General features: G+C 34.4%; 1 protein-coding gene across 3 annotated transcripts in view; it reads right to left on the bottom strand.

Annotated features, from left to right (window-relative positions):
- The window catches only part of LOC126920503 (uncharacterized), a 174,507-nt gene that overhangs the window by 11,947 nt on the left and 140,140 nt on the right, over positions 1-22,420 (bottom strand). For all 3 annotated transcript variants that reach the window (XM_050730974.1, XM_050730975.1, XM_050730973.1), the window contains 4 exons: positions 16,690-17,827; positions 13,701-13,805; positions 12,174-12,299; positions 1,961-2,098 (listed from right to left, as the gene is read on the bottom strand). In XM_050730974.1, coding sequence (XP_050586931.1) covers positions 1,961-2,098; positions 12,174-12,299; positions 13,701-13,805; positions 16,690-17,827 — 1,507 coding nt within the window. The remainder of the gene's footprint in view (positions 1-1,960; positions 2,099-12,173; positions 12,300-13,700; positions 13,806-16,689; positions 17,828-22,420) is intronic.

The following is a 22,420-nucleotide window of genomic DNA, read 5'->3' as shown; positions in this document are numbered from 1 at the left end:
CGCAGTGAGAGAAGTATTCGAATAGTTATTACAGTAAACCACAGTCTGTAGTATACTTAATTTGCAGTTACGTTATTTGCAATTTGGCGTTACAAAAGATTGATAAGATGAAAGGTACTTTTGGTTTTATTGGAATGCTTTTTATGCGATTGAAAATAATTAATTCTGAGTTGAAATACAACTTTGAATTACTGTAAGTCTCAATTTAAGATTTACAATCTTAGAATTATCGATTTTCATAAATCGACCACCTAACCGCTGTGGTGGCGTTCTGTTTACGAACGACTGCTACGCTGATGTTGTGCAGATTTACTTCTGCGTTGAAAGAACCATTGTAGTGATATTGTACAGACTCGTTTCTGTGTATAAATAGTCGGCTTCCAATAAACTATTTACAATAAATTTGTTCATACAAATAGCCATTATGCTAACTTTCTGTATGTGATCTTCAGTAGAGATACTGAAACTTGGCTTCTTCTACAAACCTCATTTACATCTAGAAACAAGCTTTCACAAGTTTAGGATACCTCGCTGTGTACAACTTTCCTCACCCTGCTATCATATACAAACTATTTTTATATTTGAAAATTTATGTAAATTTCTTCTAATTGTATAATTTCACAGTCGATATATGAGATTCTTGGAGAACAAACTGAACAACGTCGCTGTTCATAGATTTCTCAATTTCTTTGCCTCGCTACTTAATTATCCAATATTAAAAAAAAAAAAAAAAAATCGATTTATTTCCACAAAATTTATTCGCCGCAAGAAAATAGCATAAACGGTCGCAAATTGCGAGATAAATTTTGAAAAATGATATTTCTAGTCGGCATTGCTCTTTGCATTTTAATTTACAAGGCAGTAGGTTCATTTACAAATCATTTGCTACAGATGTGTAACAACGATGTTCCCTTGTCTGTCAAACTTTGGTTAAACTCAATGGTTTAAAGTAATTCGAATAAGAAACGAATAAGTTGCACAATACTATAAGGTAAATACCTTATGCAAGTAGGAATTTAAATTCTAAGCAGACACAATTGTACACTTGCAACGTGCTTTCCACTGAAATGGCAATATAGCGGTGGTTAGCTATGCGGTCGTGGAAGGGTTAATACGTGACGATTGTCACGATCGGAAGATCCATTAGCTAATTATTAGGGTCGATCTAATTAGATCGAATTGGTTTGAGAATGGGTCTCTTTGGTTGAATATCCTCTCGAATAGATTAATTGCCTACCCAACAACAAAGGACACTTGAAAATTCCAAACAGTTTCAGATATTGGATTCAACTGAATGAGCGGAATTACTACAAATCTCTTTCATTGCCTCGCTGATATTCTAAGGGGATCAATTTTCCTTCGAAAGCTAAATAATATCGGAGAATGCTAAATCATCTCAGCTACTAGAAATAAAAAAATTAAAACGATGTACGAGGACGAAATATATTAAACGTAAGGAAATATTTTTCAGTATAAAATTCCTACTGACTTGAAACGAACTCTTGAAACATTCTCTTCAACAACCACTGACGTTGCTATATAAACAGCAACTGAGTGCACTGCTGCAAATTTTCGTATAATTTATTTTTTTTAATTTTCTAGAAGACGAGCAATTTAAATTTATTTGCTTCTTAACAATAAACCTACGAAATATTACTTCTTTGTTTATAATTTCATTCAAGGCCAAAAAATACTAATCTTTCGATTGTTCGATGCTGGAAACATGGCCGCTTCGTATTTTCCTCTCGCTTCTTTCCGTTACTGTATATTCTATCTTGTTGCGTGACTGATTCCATTTGACGACAGAGAAAGCCGAATTTCTCGATCGAACAAACAACTTGAAACAAGCACAGTGAAACATCGAATCTAGTTCAGGTTGCGAGACGTCAGAAATAGTAAAGCGTGTGACCGTGTCAATTGGCGCGCGTGCACAAAACGAGACTGAATGAAAACGACCCACCTGTGTCACTTCCGGCGTGCTGGACCTGACTGGCGAGACTGGCGAAGCCTTTTGACGAAAGGATGCCGTAGGTGTTCCGGGCAATCGACTCCTCGTGTTCTGCTTCCTTTCCTCCGCTTCTTCGTCGTGCTCGTTGTTCTACAAATTTCACAGAAGAGAAAAACCAAAGCATGAAATATCAGGAAGAAGTAGCTAAAGAAACGTTATTTGTAACAGTGTAACGACGTTCAGACGTGGCAGGACTCGCTGATACGCGATGGCACGGATTGATAGTACAAATTGAAGAGGAAGGGAAAAAAGAGGCGGAGTTGCGAGAAGAGGAAGAGGAAGAAGAAAATCGAGGCTTTTGATTCATGGTTCTGTTAATTCGCCATTATTCATACACATTGTCTCAGTGTGTCTCGATAAGACCGATTCTTCCAAAGAAACCGCGATGGAACTCCATTTATCGAAAAGAATTTCTCTTCTTCTGAAGAAATAGAGAAGAAATAGATTCGATTGGTATCTGATTGAATGAGATTCTGCTGGTTATTACAATGCTGTGAGAGGCAAATGTGTTCGAACACTTGGCAAATTTTTATCGGCTTGTTACATCGGTTATGCTAGTGGCGGGAATTAACAGAGTTCTATCGCATGTATCGTTTGTTCCCAGTGGAGTCGGATACATAGGATTCCACTGTAGTCGCAAGGCTAAAGGCGGAAAGGAATGCATACCAAAAGGATGCGGTTTACGTCTGAAAGCCTCGATTTGAATAATCCTGTGACACCAAGCCGTATAAAAGCCTGAGATCTTTGAAGAGAAAGGACAACAATAGGATGAGGAAGAAAGGGACGAGTAGAGACAGAAGAAAAGGGGGCGGAATAAACGGAAGAAGAGAAATAAAGGGAAGGGAAGCGGAGCAATTGAAACAGAAAAGGGGGAGAGAAAAGAATAGCAGCAGCGGAAAAAGAAGGGAAGAAAAATAAAACAATATAAAGAACAAAAAGAAATAGGAATAGAGAAAGAATAATTGATATAAGAAGAAGAAACAAGGAAAGAAGGATAAGAAATGGAATGAAATGAAATGGAAGAGGAAAATAAAGAGATGAAAGAAAACAGAGCGGTGGAAACAGAAGAGAAACGAGTGAAGGGGGAACAGAAATGATGAAAGAAGAGAAATAAACAAAAGAATAATAAAATAGTAAAAGATACAAAGAAATAAGGAACGAGAAAATGTGAAAGAATAAATAACGTAAGAAATAAAAATAAAAATAAAAAAGAGGAACAGGAAGTGTAGAAGAAGAAAAAGAAGAAGAACAAGAAGCAGTAAAAGAGAGGAAGGATGGAAGTTGCCAGGTGCTATTTCGGTTGGCGCAGTACGATGCTTCCGGACTGAATTACTCGTGGCAACCGGTGAAATATTCGGCGTGACGGTTTCTTGAATTGTTGCCAGAGGAGAAACGCAGTGATTTAAAGATGTACAAGCGTGTTCAATCGCGATCATCGATAACAGCGAGCCCCATACGTTACACCGCTACCTCGGAATGTGATTAATGCGTGTTATTAGATTTTGGCCTCGCACGAGACTTGCAGCACATTCCACTGACTGGGCTCAAGGATCCGCGAAATAACAATTAACCGACTGATCTACATATGGGTTTGTGAGTTCGTTTGTTTCGTTGTAAATCAATACGGATATCACACTGTCGTTACGTTAACAATTCAATGGAAACATCGAGTAAGTGTCCGCAGCACATTTTCGTCAAAGTTGATTTAACAATGTGTAAGATCAATGCTTCTACAGTCGATAGTTGACGCGCAGGTTGCAGGTAGTTCGTTAGAAGGCGACGTAATGTCGCCTAATAAGTGTTCTACATTTATGGAACAGTGAAATTTCAAAATCGATTGTTTCCAAAATGTGCCAAATGTATTATAAATGTTCGAGGTTTCCATTCGCTTATGGATTTTAGTGTGTGTTACGTTCTTTGTTACGTTGAGTGGATTCAACCGTTTATACAATATGCAATACGCCTTGGATGATCTACTTATGCGAATAGAAACGTAAGTAATAGACTTTAATCCTTAATTGATATCATCGAACCGTAGATGATCACAGTAGTTTCAATTAGAGTTGCAGTCAAATATTATTCAATTTTTATTGTAACAAAAATACTGTTATAATGATATTCGTAAAAACCAGGGATAGAAATTAAGATAAAAATTGTTGCAACATTATATGTAAAATTTAATTCAAAGTCTTGTGTGCCACCCTATAATTCAATGATACCAATGGAGGTTTCATCTACGGTTAATCGTGGATTTTAGTGTGTTACGTTTAGTGTTGCATTGAAAGAGGTTCGATGATTTACAAAGCAATATTTTGTGGATAGTTCACCTATGGGTTTGTGGGAATTATTTAAAATTGTTTACCCCAAGTTAATTATTTTCAACAATTTTTTAATCTTTTCGTCTTCCTGTCTGAAACCGGAGAAATAACTGCATGCAAAAAAAAAAGTATATATTTTTTTCACTTCAGAGAAATATTATAATTGAATCGATTACGTTGCATTATTATCATGATAATATTATATAAAATTAATAATGTATTCTTTCGTTCGTTATTGACGGTAATATGGGTGGTTTGACGAATTAAGATCGTTATTGGACGCACTTTTACCGTGATTGGGAAATATGTTTGGTGATCATGTTCTATTTTTAAAGGAACTGATCGATAGCATTTACATTTCGAAGCTCTTGTTTGATGGGACAACCTGAGTTTACGAACGATCAGGTAGATAAAACAATCGACTTTCACCTACGCTAGATTTAAAGCAAATGTATCCTGAAAAAAATATCAGAATTAAATTTGTCATTGTTGAATAAAAAAAAATAAATGTAACAAGTAAAAAAGAAACATAAAATCTATGGAAGAAAATAATTTTTCCATATGTGTCTTGACTTTGAAGTCTCAAATGATTTTTGAGAAAATACTGCATTTTTAAAGAACAATAATTATCCAAAATTTAAATTAATCATCAAAAACCAACAATGAAACTGGAATTTAATTTTTATCGGAAATAACAAGTACTGTTAAACCGACTTAGAATACACCGAATGAAGCCAACACATTTATATTTATTGCAACGACTGCATCAATATTTCTAATAATTACAGTGCATGTTCTTCTAAACTGTTCTCACTCGAAATTACAAGTTTAAGTAACTTTAGCAACTCCACACTTTTACCAAATGAAATAATAATTTTTAAAGACTCTTATAATTCCCCCAAAATATCCAAATACTCGTAAACACACGATATGTATTTATATACAACTATGCAATAGGAAATGAATACTCACACAGACGCAGAAATTTCCAAAGGAAGAGAAAAAGAGAAAAGAAACGAAAGGAAGAAGCATATTATCAATCTTAAACGAACGAAGAAGGAATCAAAATATCAAAACTCACAGATTACAAATTCCAAGCTGGAAAACATACATACAAAAAAAAAAGAAAAAGAATCAAAACCAGGAAACGTGTCACCGATACCAAAAGTCACAAAAATATAAAGCAATCTCAAACGAGAAAAGAAGAAGTAGAAAAGCAGCAAAATCCGCGGATTACACCATCGAACCAAAAAATCACAAACATAGAAAAATCTCGAACGAAGAAAGAAAAGGATGAAAGAACAAGATCCAAGGATTATGTCACCGACCTCAAGCGTCGTAAATATAAAAATATTCAAAGGAAAGTGAACAAAAAAGAAGCCAAGACCGAAGACCGTATCACCAACCGTATCCCAACAGTCACAAATACAAGAAATCCCAAACGAAACAGGTACGACGGGCAAAAAGAAGGAAAACCAGGAACCATATCACCGTTGCCAAATTACGTTCGACGCGGTCCAACTCTGATCCGTGAAATCTATCCTCAAAGGGACTACTATTCCTCAACAACGAATAGCAGGCGTCACATGTGCGTGTATTCGTTGGAACGTACACCGAACGAGACGCGTTTGCGTCCGAAGAGGCGGTGCATCGCGACGCTGTTCCGTCGGAGGCAACGTCTACCAGCCGGTTTCGTGCATGAAACTGCCGGGTCGTCGATATATCGCTACCGAGAGAGAGATGGTTCGACGTGATCAGAGGGGGGTTACTGCCGCAGCTGGAAGGGGTGCCAATGGTCCATGGTGTGCCGATGATGGACGGTTCGTTGCAACCACGTAATCCACACTTTCTCACACGGATCGTCCCTGACTCATTGCCAATCACCCCTCCCACCGTGTACACTATCTGCCTTCTCTTTCTAACCTTTGTTTCGCGTGTTCCCCCTCTTTATTAGTCCCTGGGGTTGTTTCGCGTTAGTTTTGCCCTTCCTGAATTGTTTTATGCCGTGTCAGAATTCATGTTTTTTAAAGGATCCGCTTGGAATGCGAAATGCTCCGACGGGATCCACGCTTTCTGCCATTCGTTCTGTTTTTCTTTCCTTTTATTTTGTTGTTTCTGTTGTTTGTAGAGCATCGGCGAACTTTTTCAAGTTGAACGTTGGAATTACAGAAACGTCGGCTGAGTTTCTCGAGAGAGGGCTTCCGGATTTTTTTCTTTTCGAGGTGGAAACTTTGTTTCCTTTGGAGTTTTCGTGGCCCGGAAATGCGTGTGGCAAGGTGTTTCGAATTTCCAGGAGAAGTGTTAAGTACCGTTGCTGACGTTGTTAACAATATTCGATAATAAAATCGCAGATTTTGAAAGGAGAGAAATTCTCGTTATAAAGATGCTAAAGTAAAAAAAATCTTCGAATGTTCGATTCTCATTTTGAACCAGATTTTCCGCTGGTTTCCTCACAAAGGAAGATAAAACAACAGAGCTGCATGCACGAGTTCCCCGCATCTCTGTCAATTCGCACAAACAAAATTTCGAATAGAATTAATCAAAAGCAAATCTTTCAAACTTCAAATGCCCTAATCAAAGAAATGTAAACTAAAAATTGCTCGAACGTTCGATCGTTATCTCTAACCAGATTTTCTGCTCATTACCTCACACAGGGAAATAGAAGAACAGACAGATTCATGCAATTTGCACGCAATCTTTCGAGCGAGAACATTCTCCGTGCAAACTTGTCAAAACAAAAGCGTTTCCTTCGATCCCCTGTTCCTGGTACCAGCCTATCTTCGACACCGTTCGCTCTGATTTGCATGATTCTCGTTCTGTTCCCGCCTTTCGCACCATTTCACCCCCCTGTCACCCCCTCGTCAGATGGTTTATTGGAAAGTTCGACCTCGATGCACCGTACATCTACAAGGGATTCTCTATAATGGCTCTGCCTACACTACTCTATTCCTCTTTCGATTTTTTTTTCTTTTATCTCCGATGAACCCTCTATCCATCTCGTTCTTTCGCCGTATCTGGCTGTTCCGTGTTTCTCTATCTCTAGCCTGATCGGTTCAATGTCGTTTAGTCGCTTTAATTTCATACAAGCTCGAAGTGAATTTCTGTGAACCAAGTGGATCGAAGTTGAAACATATGACGACGATGTGTGTAGGTATGCAGATGTGGGGAATGTTCTTTGGAAGAGTGAAATGGAAAATTGTTTGCGAAGTATGGGAATTTGGGTTTGCGAGTTTTATTGTTTCGCCAGTTGCATTTCGTTGGGGATTTGATCGTTTGATTCATCGAAGTATTTTAGAACGTTCGCAATTTTGTAATTTAACATTCTGGGGCAATCTGTGATATTTTTCTAAATAAGCTATGAAATAAATTTTTTCAGATTTCCGAGTCTATTGTTTCGCCAGTTGCATTTCGTTGGGGATTTGATCGTTTGATTTATCGTAGTATTTTAGAACATTCGCAATTTTGTAATTTAACATTCTGGGGCAATCTGTGATATTTTTCTAAATAAGCTATGAAATAAATTTTTTCAGATTTCCGAGTCTATTGTTTCGCCAGTTGCATTTCGTTGGGGATTTGATCGTTTGATTTATCGAAGTATTTTAGAACGTTCGCAATTTTGTAATTTAACATTCTGGGGCAATCTGTGATTTTTTCTAAATAAACTATGAAATAAAAAAATGTTTCAAATATATTTTATTCCAAGTTGGATAGTGGAAATATGTAGCATTATTGAAATATATTTTATAGTATAGTATATATTATTGAAATATAATATATATATTTTTTATTGTAAGTTGGATAGTGGAAACATGTGACATTACTGAAATATATTTTATAGTTCGAGTGTTCTGTGAGAGAGCTTAGACTAGTTTGTAATTAAAATAATCTATGACTCGAGTATCCTGTAATTATAGTACTTCATCACTCAAATATTCAATGATATCAAAGTTACGCATTTAGATTACGCATTTAGATTATTCTGTATTTTTGTACAATTTAGATATTTTGTAATTTAGATACTGCACAGTTTAAACTTTCAATCGTTTAAATATTTTATATCTGGAATATTCTATAGTTTTGTAATTTAAATATTCTCTAATTTAAATACTGCTCAATTTAAATGTCCCATAATTTCAATATTTTATACCTCGAATACTCGATTAATTTTGTGATTTAAATATCCTGCGGTTTCAACATTCTGTAAACAATTTCAATCTTTAGAAATAAATTTCAAATAATTTAAAATATTTGGAAATAAATATTTCAGTAATTAAATAATTGCATATAGATATTTTAATAAGTAATTTTAGTTTAATCAAAAGATCTCGCGGCTTATATAATTCGTAATTCAAATATTCTACACTTTTAATGTTTCACGATTTTTCATATTTTTTTTTCATTATTTTGTATTTCGTACCTTCGTAATTCATCAAAATTGTTAATTACATCCACAAAGAAGGCTATAATCAAATTTGATTTTATTTCCAGCGAAATTTATTTTCCAAATAATATTTAGTTGTTAGACAATCCTATATAGCGATCGTTGGATCGATTTGAATTAGGCTTCCAAGGTTTCAAGGTTGCCAGAGGATAATAGATTACTGCAGAAGGTATGAAGGGACAAGAGACAGAGATTCAAGGACGATATGTTCTAGTTTATCTGACATTTCGAAATGTCTGCTTTCTGGAGTTGCCATTCGATGGAAATATCACTATCGAGGTTTACTATTTAGCATGATTCCAAAGTGACAGGGCGAGATAATAATTGAGTAAATGAAATATTTATTTCCGATAATTATTATAATTTTAACTCTTATCTCTCCAATATCGTAACAGAAAGTATTTCTTTTTTTCTCGTCTAACTATTTTAATCGACTTCGATTATTTAGGTATTAGTATTTGCTATGATTACATAGATTAGATTATTATACCTCTGTTATTCTATCGACATAGTATATATTTTTTATTTTTAACTTATTTCGATTGCTTCGATGTATAGTATTAACAAAATCTAAAGAAATTTTCGAAAAATTTTATTTCTAAAATATAAAAATTTTTCAATCTTTGTAATGTTCCCGGTTTCTTCAATTTAGCTATAACAAAAGAGTGGACAATGCGAATACTTCAGAGAGAAAAGAAACGTATAAACAAACAATCAAACGATCGGAGTTAATTGAGTTGTTTGAAGGATTGGTGATTTCTTTTTCTCTTTTGTATGTCATTTACAGTTTGATTAGCTCGATGAAAAATTCTATGGTGCCTGTGATCGCCCATCAAACCCGCAGGTCGAAATAAATCGCGTAGATGAAATGTCAGAGACAACAGCGATCTCATTTTCATAAGTCACAGAGTTTGAAAATATTCATTTGATCGCTGTGTTTTATTCTTTAATTATCCAAGTCATTGACGAATTATTTTTCTCTTTTTTTCTAATATATTCCAAGATTTTCTAAAAATATATTTGTCGTTAAAAATATCCCGAAATATGTGCTAGCTGTTTTAAATTTATATTTATAAAAACAATTTTTAAAATGTTATAAATTACCTTAATGATGTATTGCTATTAAAGAAGAGCATATAAAAAAAATCTAATTCTTTTTTTAATTTAACTTCTTTTTCCATTCGTTGATAATTGTCTGTTTGAAGTTTAATTTCGGCTGAAATTTATTTTATGTGCAATCAATACATGCAATTTGCAACGTGCAATCTGTAAATTGCCATTAGTCCGTTTTGTGGGAACTACAACAATTTTCATTTAATAACTTTGTATTGTCGCTACACTTTGTGTCGTTATATTTCTCATCATAAACCAAACGTGACAGTTTAAAAAACAATTTTTCCCATGTTCAAATAATAATATTTCAAATAAAAATATATTGCCATTTAAGAAATCATCGGGGAAAGATTATGGAAAATTGTCATCATACATATTTTTCCTACATATCGTACGATGTTTGTTCCAACTGTTTTCCTCTCTTTTCGAAACAACAGGAATTAACAGCGAATTGTTCATTTCACATACATACATATTTCGACCTGTGTGTCGAAGCAATCCGGCAGATTACAAGCGAAAACATGGCGCAAAATTGATTTCAAGCTACAATTTTGTTTGAAATATTGTTAAAACAAATTTCGCAATTTCATCGCGTGAAAAATTTTGAATTTCTAACTAGCATCGAGAGAGCGAGCGGAAATTTTATGAACAATCTGATTTCAAACACGAAATTTCATTGCAAATACGTATAGGTTTCTAGTATGCGTGTTTCAGAAATGTTGCTTCATCAGACTTCTGTCTACGATATCGACACATCGAACACACTGCAGATTTTATTTCTCGTATTCAAGTATTTAAATTCAATTCGAAATATTGAAATTCAAATATTGGAATCAACAATTTCAAATCTAAATATTTAAATCTGTATGTCTGAACGTGAAGCTTTGGACGCAAAAGCTTTAATATTAATAAATTCAGAGATGCGAATTCAAATACTCAAAGTCGACATTCAAATTGCCAACTATTCGAGTTGGAAATTAAATAATTAAAGTTATTCGTACCCGATGTTCAAACCTAAAAATACTCAAATTCGAAGATTCGTACTTAAATAGTCGAGATTCGAATACGCGAAAATTTATGCGTGACGAGGAATTATTGAAAAAATCTAATTTCGCGTATTTTCTCGCTGCAAGCGACATTCAATTCTGTCTGCGTCTGATACGTTTCTGCAAATGAGAAACGGAGAAAGTCATTAAGCGCGAAGAACAAAGTTCCGTTTTAAATCGAGTACGCGGCCACAATTCCTACATTTGCATACACGTGTCGGCTACCTGGAGGCGTTGACCAAATTTACAACGAGCGTGCAATAACATCGTGGATGCAATTTATTCTTCTACGAGTTTTCTCGCTCGCAAGCGCCATCGAACTTCAATGGCACTCGGAACGTGACAAGCAAACGAGCTACTTTCGCGTTTAAAACGCGTAACAAGCGTGCTATGGTGAAAACAATGAAATAAAAGATGCGTTAAAAAGCAGCGGTGCACAGAAAATCTGTCGATAAACGAGGCGATAACGAATAAAATGTTAGAATCGAAGGGTTGGTCGAATGCTAGAAAAATTCATCGACAATTACGGGTTCTGTCTGTTTTTGAAAAATCGGCTCATATAAAATGAAGAACATTCTTTTTGAATATAATCTAAAATATATTATAAAATATAATAGGCACTTCAAAGGTGATTTTATCGGTAAAACCTGTAAAAATAACGAGTAACAAGCAAGTAGAGAATATTAAAAAAATTTACAAAAATGAAGTGTACGTATCGATATTCCACGTGTACTGTATCGAGCATCGATTAATTCGTAATAAAAGAGAAAATAAAATATTGTTAGTGTGTGGTTATCTCTGCAATTTTTCAATTCTGAAGACTATGAAAAAGAAAGAAATAAAGAATTAATTTACATCGTTTGTTTATGCATATCAAGCGTAATTACAAAATACATCGTACAAGGTATTCCGCTTAAGTTTTTCAGTTGAAATATTTCTGTCGTATTTTTCATATTTCATGAAGAAACTCTACGAAAGAAGACAATTTCTCGATATACTATATCTACGACTACTACAGCCGAGACAGAACTGCCATAGCGATAAAGAATAATATAACCACATTAAAAAATTAAATTAAAAAGTTCAAATTGCCAATTATACAGGCCAAGATCGTCTACAATTCTATAGGAAAATCAAATTGTTAAATAATCAACGATAATGGATATGTAATGTGAGAAAATGCGGAGCAAATGAGGGTGGAAAGGAAAGGGTGTACATCGATATTCCTGGTCGTGGCGAGGTCTCACCAGGTGCACCAGAGACTGGACAAGAAGGCAGACAGGATTTCCGGCGGCTTGGATGACCTCCACCGCTCGTTCATGAGTGCTATGTCGTAGGTCCACGCCATCGACCTCGATTATTCGATCTCCGATCTGAAAATAAACGAGAAAAAGAAGAAGCGCGTATTAAATCCCTTTTTTTATGTCTATCTTCTGCAATTTTTCATATTTCGATCGATCAACAGTCATAATCTATACGTAACTGAATCTTTTTTTGCCAATAACAAAATTATTTATTACAAATGAATTGTTCGGTAATGAGTCAATGTAGACATCGATGAAACAATGAAAAGTAATATTTTAAGAATATAGACGAAGTATACGGAACATACAGGCTGTTATAACAATATTTAAAGATAATTTAGTTTGTTTGAAGAGGTTTAATTTATAAGCCGCGAGAGGAAGCTTCTTTTTTCTAAGGAATAATTCAGTGGAAAGTGCTTGCGAGAGAAAGCTCGAGCGAAACAAAGTAGTAAGATAAAGAACCAGACCTTTTGAATTTTAAATTGTTATTATTATCACTGTTTGTTTAATTTATGAGAAGTTACATTTACGAAGAGAGGAAGGAAACCTGTATGAGAAAGAATTTAACAGAAGTTCTTTTGATAAAGAAAACTCGAGAAAAAGAAAATGGTATAATAATAAAAAGAAAAGATAGATTTTTAATTGCAAATTTTTCTTAATATTTTTTTCCTGTTGTATTTTATCTAGAAATATATTTCCTGTAAAATGTTGTATATACGAAAAAGGTGTGTTGAATATTAAAATAGAGATAACTGGAGCGTGATATTAAGTTCCATATAAGATAACAAAGAATGAAGGTTTATGGTTCAACCAGTTTCGCGGCTCCATTATTGGGTTACCAGAGAAAGTTTTCTTCGTTCGTGACGCGAATTAGAAGAAACTTCATTCAATGTTTTCGATCTTAGTCTTGAACGAAGCTTTGTTTTTTCAGCCTCTACTCACATATTGTTTCCTAAAGTCACATAAATTTGTTTTTTAATAGCCATTCATCTGTATATTCTCAAAACAAATAATGAACGAATTCAATGTCAATGATTCTGAAGTCGCATAAACTGATTTTTAAATAGCGTCTCATTTGTATGTTCTTCGATTAAATGAAAGACCCATTATCAGAGATTCTGGATCTCGCGTATTTAAACAAAAGTTTCCACTATTTTTACTCAAATTAGAATTAATTTGCCACAGTAGAACGACTTGAATTATTATATTTTGGAAATGAATGCATGAATTTATTATTAGAATATTAAAAATTAAAGAATTTTTTCAAATCGAAATTTCTTAAGGATATAATTAAACAAAAAATGAATAATTATGCAGCATAAAAGTTGAAACAGATTCACGGTCAAGTCCATTGAATCTTCGAGTTTGTATTCTCGTGACCTGAACAGAATACCAAATTATTTCCTCCTTTCTTCTCTCATCGAACGTAAAACACACGCGTACAAATAGAATTCATGTCGCATACGTTACCTTCAACTCGCCGGTTCTTCCGGCCGGACTGTTCGGCAAGACATTCTTTATGAATATCCCGGATATGTTCTGTGACTTACTAGAGCTGCCATTGTGCAGATCAATCTGTAAGGGAAGTTATTTTAAAATTGGAAAAATTGGCTTGCTGATAGAAATTAATGTAACAACAGTTTTAAAGAACGATTGATTGATAACAGTAAATAAATAAATGAGTAAAAGAGTAATAGCAAATGTGATACAAAATCAGACAATAGTTAGTAGGATTATCTTGCAGGAAAATTGTTGTTCTTCTGGGAATAATTAGCGAAAAATGTAGTCGACTTTGTTATATTTTCTAATTCTCTTACTTCTTTCTCTGATCTCGCAAACGGAGAAGCAGAGCAATCTTGTGATTTTATTAGTGTCATTTCAGATTTTACTTTCCTAGAAGCTTTTATTGCGTAGTTCATAAAATTTCATAGTCTTTGTAAAATTTGATAGAAATTTTGCAAAACTGCAGATAAAATTTCTAGTAGTAAGAAATAAATTAATAAATATAATTGAATTTCTCAATGCGACGTGGCCCATCTGAATGAATAAGAAATCAAATAATTAATGAGATACAAATATTTAATCGATGTTTAAATTAAAAATTAAATTAAATTTTAAAAAAACGAAATCATTAGATTAAACGCAGTTTGAACCACACGTTTATTTAAAAAAAGAGAAATAATAAAACATAGAAAGTTAAAGATGATATTAGAACAAGAGTAGTATGTAATGCGAACGAAAGGTTACATTTGATGCAGTATCCGTTGAAGAAATTGTCTTGAACAGCTGGCCTTTGGCCTTTGGCCATGGTACAAGAAGTCTGTGCTTTGTCATATGCACATGGGAGCAACTATCTGCCTGAAATCGAGTTCTCTGACGTCCTAGCGCGAGGGAAAACAAATTCTCCAGGCCAACAGCCCACAGAATTCGTTCTGTAAAATTCTCTAGAAATTTGCCATCGTATGATATACATACGTTTCGTAGAATAAAATATTCTCCTCAAGATTAATACAATATAAACTTGGCAAAACATAAGCTCGCTTTTAAGCGAATCGAACGTTTCTTTAAACATTAACTTACCCGCAATTCTAAGTAAATAGATCTTTTCAAATGAAATTCATTCGTTTGAAATCCATTTGAAAGTAAATTATCTTTTATCGGATCACAACGTATGCACCTTAAAATTCACTCTTGGAAAGTGACGCTTAGAATAAATTGAAAGCAGCTATTCGATTACGTTGCCCAGACACGGCTTGATATCTCGAAGCCATACGGTACACTAATGGACGTACAGTAGTACGACTATACGCATAGTATAGAGCTTATGGCACTCGATTGAAATTATCAAGCAATGCCGCCGACATGGTACCATTAATTCGATCCACGACATCGTTAACTGAGCAATTAATACAGGCGGAAGAATTACGTTCATAATGGGCAAAGGTTCTATGTCAAGTAATATCGTAAGACAGAAATAATAGAATATGGAACGAAGATTGGAAAAAAGCTGCGTTCAATACGATGGAAACTAAGAAATCATTTTTCAATAAATTTTCCGTCGAATAGAAATAGAGAAAGAAGGCTGCGTTTAATATACACAATTACAAGGAAGAAGAGAATCAATTTTTAAGCAAAGTTACAGTTGATTTTTATAGTTTTTTTTTTTTTATAGATTATACAAATGATTTGTTAATTTTTTCGAATTAAGGAATTATCGAAGGATTATATTTATACGTAATACGAACGAAGAAATAAATTTTTAAATAAAGCTACAATAGTTTTTTCTATTTATATAAGTGTTAAATAGTAAAGATAGTGTGTGTAAGTAATTAAGGATGTCGAATATGAAGATAATAAGAAAACTATAAAACCTAAGTTAAAAATAAAATTTAAGTGGGGAATAAAAGTTCTGTCGTGAACTTGACAGCTCGGTTTATTTTAAAGTTACTTTGCAATCAAAGACGAAGATGTAAATGAGCTGTTAAAAGCTGGTCTAAACGTACTTTTATTCGTTATAAAACAAGTAATAAAAATAAGTACGAGAGAGGATTCTTCATTTCAGCAAAACAGTTCATGAAATTTCATACTTTAAAGGGAAGACATACTCCGATATTCTTGATTTATCGCGGGCTTAAGTGTCTTCAACTCGATATGGTTAAAATAAACACGCGAAATCTTTACTTAACACTTTCAGTTGAGTATTTGTAAACAAGACTAGCTGAGCCTTTTATCTACAAAACCTGCGAAATTATTACTGCGCGTTACTAAAATGCAGTTACCACATATATATCATATTCTAAAAACTCGCACTTTAAGTTGTTCTAAAAGAAAAATAAATTAAAAGGAACACCGTGCAGCAGAAACTACAAACGGCATCAAGGCCATGGAAAAATCATCTGTTACGACATAGAAACACGATCAACACTTTCATTTTACACTAAAATGATTCACACTAAGCTATTTTTAAATCGATTAAGAGAACAAAGGAAAAAGGAAACTCGTACATTAACCATCGAAAAATAATAAAACGATCTATTACTTGCACGATTAACACATTAATTACACCTTTAAAAATCCAAACTCTAAGCTAACCTAATTAGAGAACAGGTAAACGCACACATTAGATATAGTGAAATAGTAAGGAAGATTATCCACTGATTTCAACTGTAGAAGTTTAATCTTAGTTCAAAAATCAGCTTCTAAAAACTTTTCGAAACTCCTCCGCATTAACCCACTTACTTTTAAACTATCCAGCAACAAAACCAAAAAGAGGGAATCCACATATAAACCATCTTCCAGAGCCTCACAAAAACCATTCACCCAAGCCTACACACACATAACCACATTTCCAATTGCACAAGCTGCTCCCCGTCCCAGTCACTGACAACAAACACACACGAGCAAACCCTCTACTAAGAACTTTTATTTTTAACCAGCGGAACGTGTCCGCGTTACGCACCTTTCCTCCAACGATGCTCAATCCCAGACTAGTTTTTGGCTCCCTGTAGATCTCCACGAGCCTCTCGGGTCCCCAATGCTTCGACCAGCTCACATTCCCCTCGTGATCTCGATGCGTGACCGTCATATCCACTCGTTCCTCAACGAACACCAGAGTAGGAATCCGAAGTTTGCAGGGCGAGCCGCAACTGGATGATCCAGAACTCTCTGTCTTCTTCACGCCTTCCTTATTATCTGGCGATTCACTGACCACCTCTAGAATTTCGTCATCGCTACACTGGATCGCCTTCGATTCCTGATAGGTCTGAACCTCGACTTCCTTTCGTGGACTCCTCAGAGATTTGCCCTGGTCGTACAGCAGAGATAGGCTCTCTGTTGACTTATCAAGACTCGATGGAATGTCCTCAGGAATACACTGAATACTCTTAGACTCTTTTACGTAGCTCTTCTCGGATCTAGAGGGACTATCGAAGGAGTCTAATACTCTGTACAGGCTGCCTAATTCGTCCAAACAACACTGAACACTTTTGCTCTCCCCTTGGGTCTGGGTCTGAACTTCCCTTCTAGGACTCTGATAGTATTTTCTAGTCAAATGGAAAGGAATCTCCTTGGACACTTCCGAAGGACTGACGATACTCTGTTCCGGACTGCACTGGGTGCTCTTTGTCTCCTGTTCTGTCTGAGTCTCGGCGTCGCGTTTCTCTTTGAGCGAGTACTGGGTCTCCTTGAAGTTACGCTCCGATTCCTCGACGCTTCTGTCGAACTGCTGACTTGGCCAACTGTCTGGCGCTGATCTCAGAAGGCTCTCCAAAGACGCAGAGAGTAATAGATGCTCGGACTGGCTTTCCAGAGTTTGACTCTGGTATTCCAGGGAATGTTCCTTGCTGATTAGGCTGCTGTCGTCTTCCGGCCTGAAGGAGACCGTTTCCTCCAGCAGCGGACGTCTCTGCTGCCAGAGTGTTCTGTCATAATCTCTGGTTTCTGGTCTCCAGTCGAATTCTCGTCGGTCTGCTTGGTCCTCGTGCTGGAGATTCGCGAGGTCCTCCTGATTCTCACCTTCGAGAAGCTTTGTTGGAGGAAGCTCGACTTCCTGGTCCGCTGTTAGCCTCGAATCGTCCTCGGATTCTGACTCTACCGACCTTAACAGAGGAAATGTGAGTGAGAAAAAGAGGCGGCGTAACGAGGGAAAAGAGTGAAATGGTGGGGAGGACTAATGAAGCGGATGGTTTTAGCCGCTTAATGAGCGATCGGCTTCTTCTTGCCAGACGGGTGAAGAAACTGGAGGAATTTGCTGCAAACGATGAATGTGAAGATCTTCCGCGGTGACCCATTAATTATGGAGATGGTGCGATTGTTTGCATAAATTAATTGATCTAAAGTGTGTAAGTGAATGAGTTTGGGTGGTGGGTGGAATAATTAGACGGTGTTTATGCATTTATTATGCGAATAATCATGTTTACGTTCTTTCAGTCATTTTTGATCTAATCAGTAGATTGAAACCAAAAAAAAAAGAATTATATTCATTAACATCTTAATTAAACTATTCGTACTGTTACTTAAGAATAAAATAAACAAATGTAAAGTTTTCTTATTATTTAATGAAATTATTCAATTATTCATTCGTATAAGTTTTTAGATTAAATACATACAAAGCAAAGATCTAGCAATTTATTATACTTTGTTACCATTCCGCGCTGAAACAATGAAACAATGCGAGCTGTTCCTCGATATTGGTTATAAAACTGTATCACTCCCAAATGTTATAAAGCTTATATGCAAATGGGCGATAAAGCTCTCTAAAGAGAAATCCCATATAACGAAATTTATGGATTAATAAAAAAAAAAGGCGCAGTTTTATATCTAGGGAATACGCTCGTTCCAGGTTAAATTAAAAAGTTTCGTTAGCTAGCCAATTCTCCTTCCCGTTATGCATATCTAAATCCACTATAACAGTTGCTTTCCAAAAGTTCTAAGATTTTTCTAACAATAATAAGTAATTATTACTATACACTTTTTTAATTAAACTAATCCTCAACAAGTCTTCGCGCGAAATGTCTTTGCTCGAAGAGAAAAGTTGGAAATGTAATAACAAAAATACCCAAGAGCAAAGCATAAATCTTGAGAAGTTTCAATCCTCCACATTTTTCAAGTTAATCGCGACCTGTCTAGAAATATCTTTTATTCTTCTTGTTTTGTTAAATTGATCAAAATATGAAAACCAATGAAATATAAAATCCTATGTATTGTAGTTTTCGTTGAAAGTTACGAGTACGTACATTAAATTTCAAATGCTTGTTTTCTCTTCGAATCGAAATTCAGTATTATGGAAAAAATTTCAAAAGTGGCTTATTCAATTTTTCCTAACGTGTTTTATGATAACAATTTTCTGTATCAATTTCTCTCGTATTAATTTTTAATCTGGATCTAAATCGTAATCAGAATTTATAGAATGTCATTTGTTTATAGACACAGAGACACGTGTCTGTTCTTACAGCTGAAAATATCCCTTGTATTTGGTACTATTTTGTATATTTTTGCAGCGTGTTTTGATACTGACATGAAAAATAACTTTACGTAATACTTCGACATAAATTTTATTTTTAGAACAGAGACTCCAATATTAAATACGTGCTTTGTCAGTTGTCATTCATTCTGATAATTATAAAACACACATAAATGACATGATATTTTAAAAAATAAACATCCATGTTCCGAACATGTTATAAAATGCTACAACGTTCAACCTCAAAGATCCTGCTGCGAAATTATAAATCCTGGAGCGTGTAAAATCTCCATTCTATCATCCGTCACAAATGTCCAAATATTTATTACAAATATTCATTATTAAATATTTATTACATCGCACGTAAAATTTATTATCTATGTAACAGTGATCAGAAACCCAAAGACCTGTTACAAAAATTACATATCGATGTCATAAACTCGTTTCGAAAAGTTCGAAACATCTAAATCTTACATACTGTGAGAATGTGCAATGCACGAAACTAAAAACACAGGTTTCTTCTCTACACCTGATATTCAAAACTAAAACCATATTATATTTTACTTTACTATACTCTATACAAAGGGTTGTTCCAAAAATTACACACATCCACATCATAAACTCGTTAAAAAACTGTAAAAAAAGGAGCATCTCAATGTTGCGTGCTATCATAAAACGCATAAAACTGAAGTTGAACAAGCAGATTTTTTCATCGCGTGGAATATCGAGAATCGAAGGGGCTGAACGTTGAAATCTATAAAATATTTCAACCAGTCGCCTCATTAAATATATCGGGACATTGTAGCCTTTGGCGTGTCGTAAATTTACAACAAAAGAACCCGTGACCGGTCGTATAATTCCTCGTTACGACGTCTTCCTACGACTTCGAACAGCCGATTCACACGAATAAGACCGCTTAACATGGTCGCGGATGTGTATCGGTCACGTTTGCACCGCATATAATTCTTATATAATGGCGTCTGAATGCGGTGGACATGGTCTAACAATAACATTAGGCCGTCGTATGAGTTCTTTATCAGGTCGATTTCATCGATATATTGCCAGAAATCTTGCAACTTCCGGAAGAAGAAGCTCCTTTCTTGGTATAATCGATGATGAATGAGGCGAGGAAGAGAAAAGGCGATGGCGTTTCGTCTATATTGACTTGATAGTTTGCATGAAAAATGAACGCTGTTTAGGTCACGTCACTATTATCGCGCGTAACTTGCATATATTATGATTACATTGCGGACTTTTATGCATTTATGGAAAACTTGGAGATGCAAGAATGCAATGTACATAATACGCAAAAATACAACGTACGTAACGTGCAAAATTGCAGTGTACATAATATGCAGAAATGCAATGTATGCAACAACATTGTAAGAATACAATGCGCATAATACGCAAAAGTACAATGTACACGACATGTAAAAATGTAGTGTACATAATATGAGAAAATACGTGGAATATTTAAAATATAGTAGCCTTTCTAATATTTATCATATTGTAGTGTATAAAACAATTGTGTAATATTTAGTAGATAAAATAATATCCTTTTATCCAAGTTACATTATATTCTTTAATTATGTTTAATTACAGTTTCCCGAACAAACGTATTATTAATAAATTATATATCTGAATTATTAAGAAATTGCATAATTGGATGAATTATATTTGCTTGCTATTGCACACATGCTTCAGAAAATCATCTTACGTTTGAATGTATGAAGTTAGCTTGTTTAGGTCCTGAACATATCATATTTTACGCTTGAAGTTTATACCTAGTACAAGTACTTTATTTATAGCGAAGGGTCGTAAAGTTTACGTTGGATAAATTTTAGACGTAATAAAGCATTCTTTCATTCCGACTAACTACTAGTTATTAGTTTTTTAATGATTATTATTTACTGCAGAACTATTGTTTTACTGTAAGAATCATTGTAAGAATTCATAAGCAAATTTAGAAACACATTTCGTTTTGATAAATTATTTAATAAACTACTAAGTAAACTATTTAATATAAATTATTTAATAAACTATTTAATTACGGATTTTGTAAATAATCATGACGACTATTGTGCATTAACTTGAGTGGCAGACGAACGATTCATTTTCGAAGGAATTAAAAGCATCTTCGAAGTCCGAATCTCACAATGATCGATTTATCGATGATGCTTAGTCAGGGTAAGAAAAATATCATGATCAATTTTTCATACCGGGGAAAATTACATCACCCACGAGGTGTGATTATTTTTATATCGTTGAATGTGTTTTCTCGCATTTCGTTGCTATTGCGAAGATAAAAATACAAAGGGAAAAAACTACGTACGAACTATTGGAAGCATAAGATTGAATAATTCATACAAATAGGAGATAATCAAATTTGTATGTAGGAAACGTGAACAATAGCACAACGATAAATCGAATTATATTGAAATTTGCAAATACAAATAAACAGAATTTTTAAATAACATAATCGATATAGTTGGTCATAAATTATTATACGAATTATAAATGTTAAAAATTCCAAACATAAATATTATAATTATTACCTTAAATGATCTCTTTTACAAAATTAAGAGAATTGTTATAAAAAAAGGAACAAGATAAATTTTATGGGCATCGTATAATAAAAGATTTCTAGAAAAATTACCATTTTTATAATACTTGTATAAGTAAAAAACTAATTAATTTATTAAATTAATTTACTAATATCTTTTCTCAAAATAATATTAATGAATTTCTGAATGTTTCGTCAAATAAACTCTAATATTGACTCGTCAACTCTTCCAAGAAAATACGTTAAATAACAACCTTCGATCGTTCTTTCCTTTAGTCAAGTCACGTGCCTTCCACCCTCACTAATCAGAGTACAAAAATCACTGCTTTTTTCTTTTGCAACCCCTTCCAAAACAACGTAAAACTGTGCAAACATGATTTGAATATCGAACCGAAGCTTGTCAGGCGGAACGCGGAAGAGGCAACGCACAAGAGGAACTCTTACAAAAGTATTCTCGTGGCTTTCCTCTTATCCAATCATTATTCCAGCTAATAACGGAACCTCGATACATTCTCCTATAAATTCTATTGAAAGCATCGAGGTTCTAGGAACTTGGAATAATTCCAAATTCAATTGCGTCGAATGATTGGAAAAATACAAATGAAAATATTAAAACTCGTGCAAATGTTACGATATTTGGGACATTTTAGAAACTTTTGAAAGTTA

The sequence above is a fragment of the Bombus affinis genome, chromosome 9 (genome assembly GCF_024516045.1).
Source record: "Bombus affinis isolate iyBomAffi1 chromosome 9, iyBomAffi1.2, whole genome shotgun sequence".
Taxonomy (NCBI): domain Eukaryota; kingdom Metazoa; phylum Arthropoda; class Insecta; order Hymenoptera; family Apidae; genus Bombus; species Bombus affinis.
This window is presented reverse-complemented; position numbering and strand designations above follow the sequence as displayed.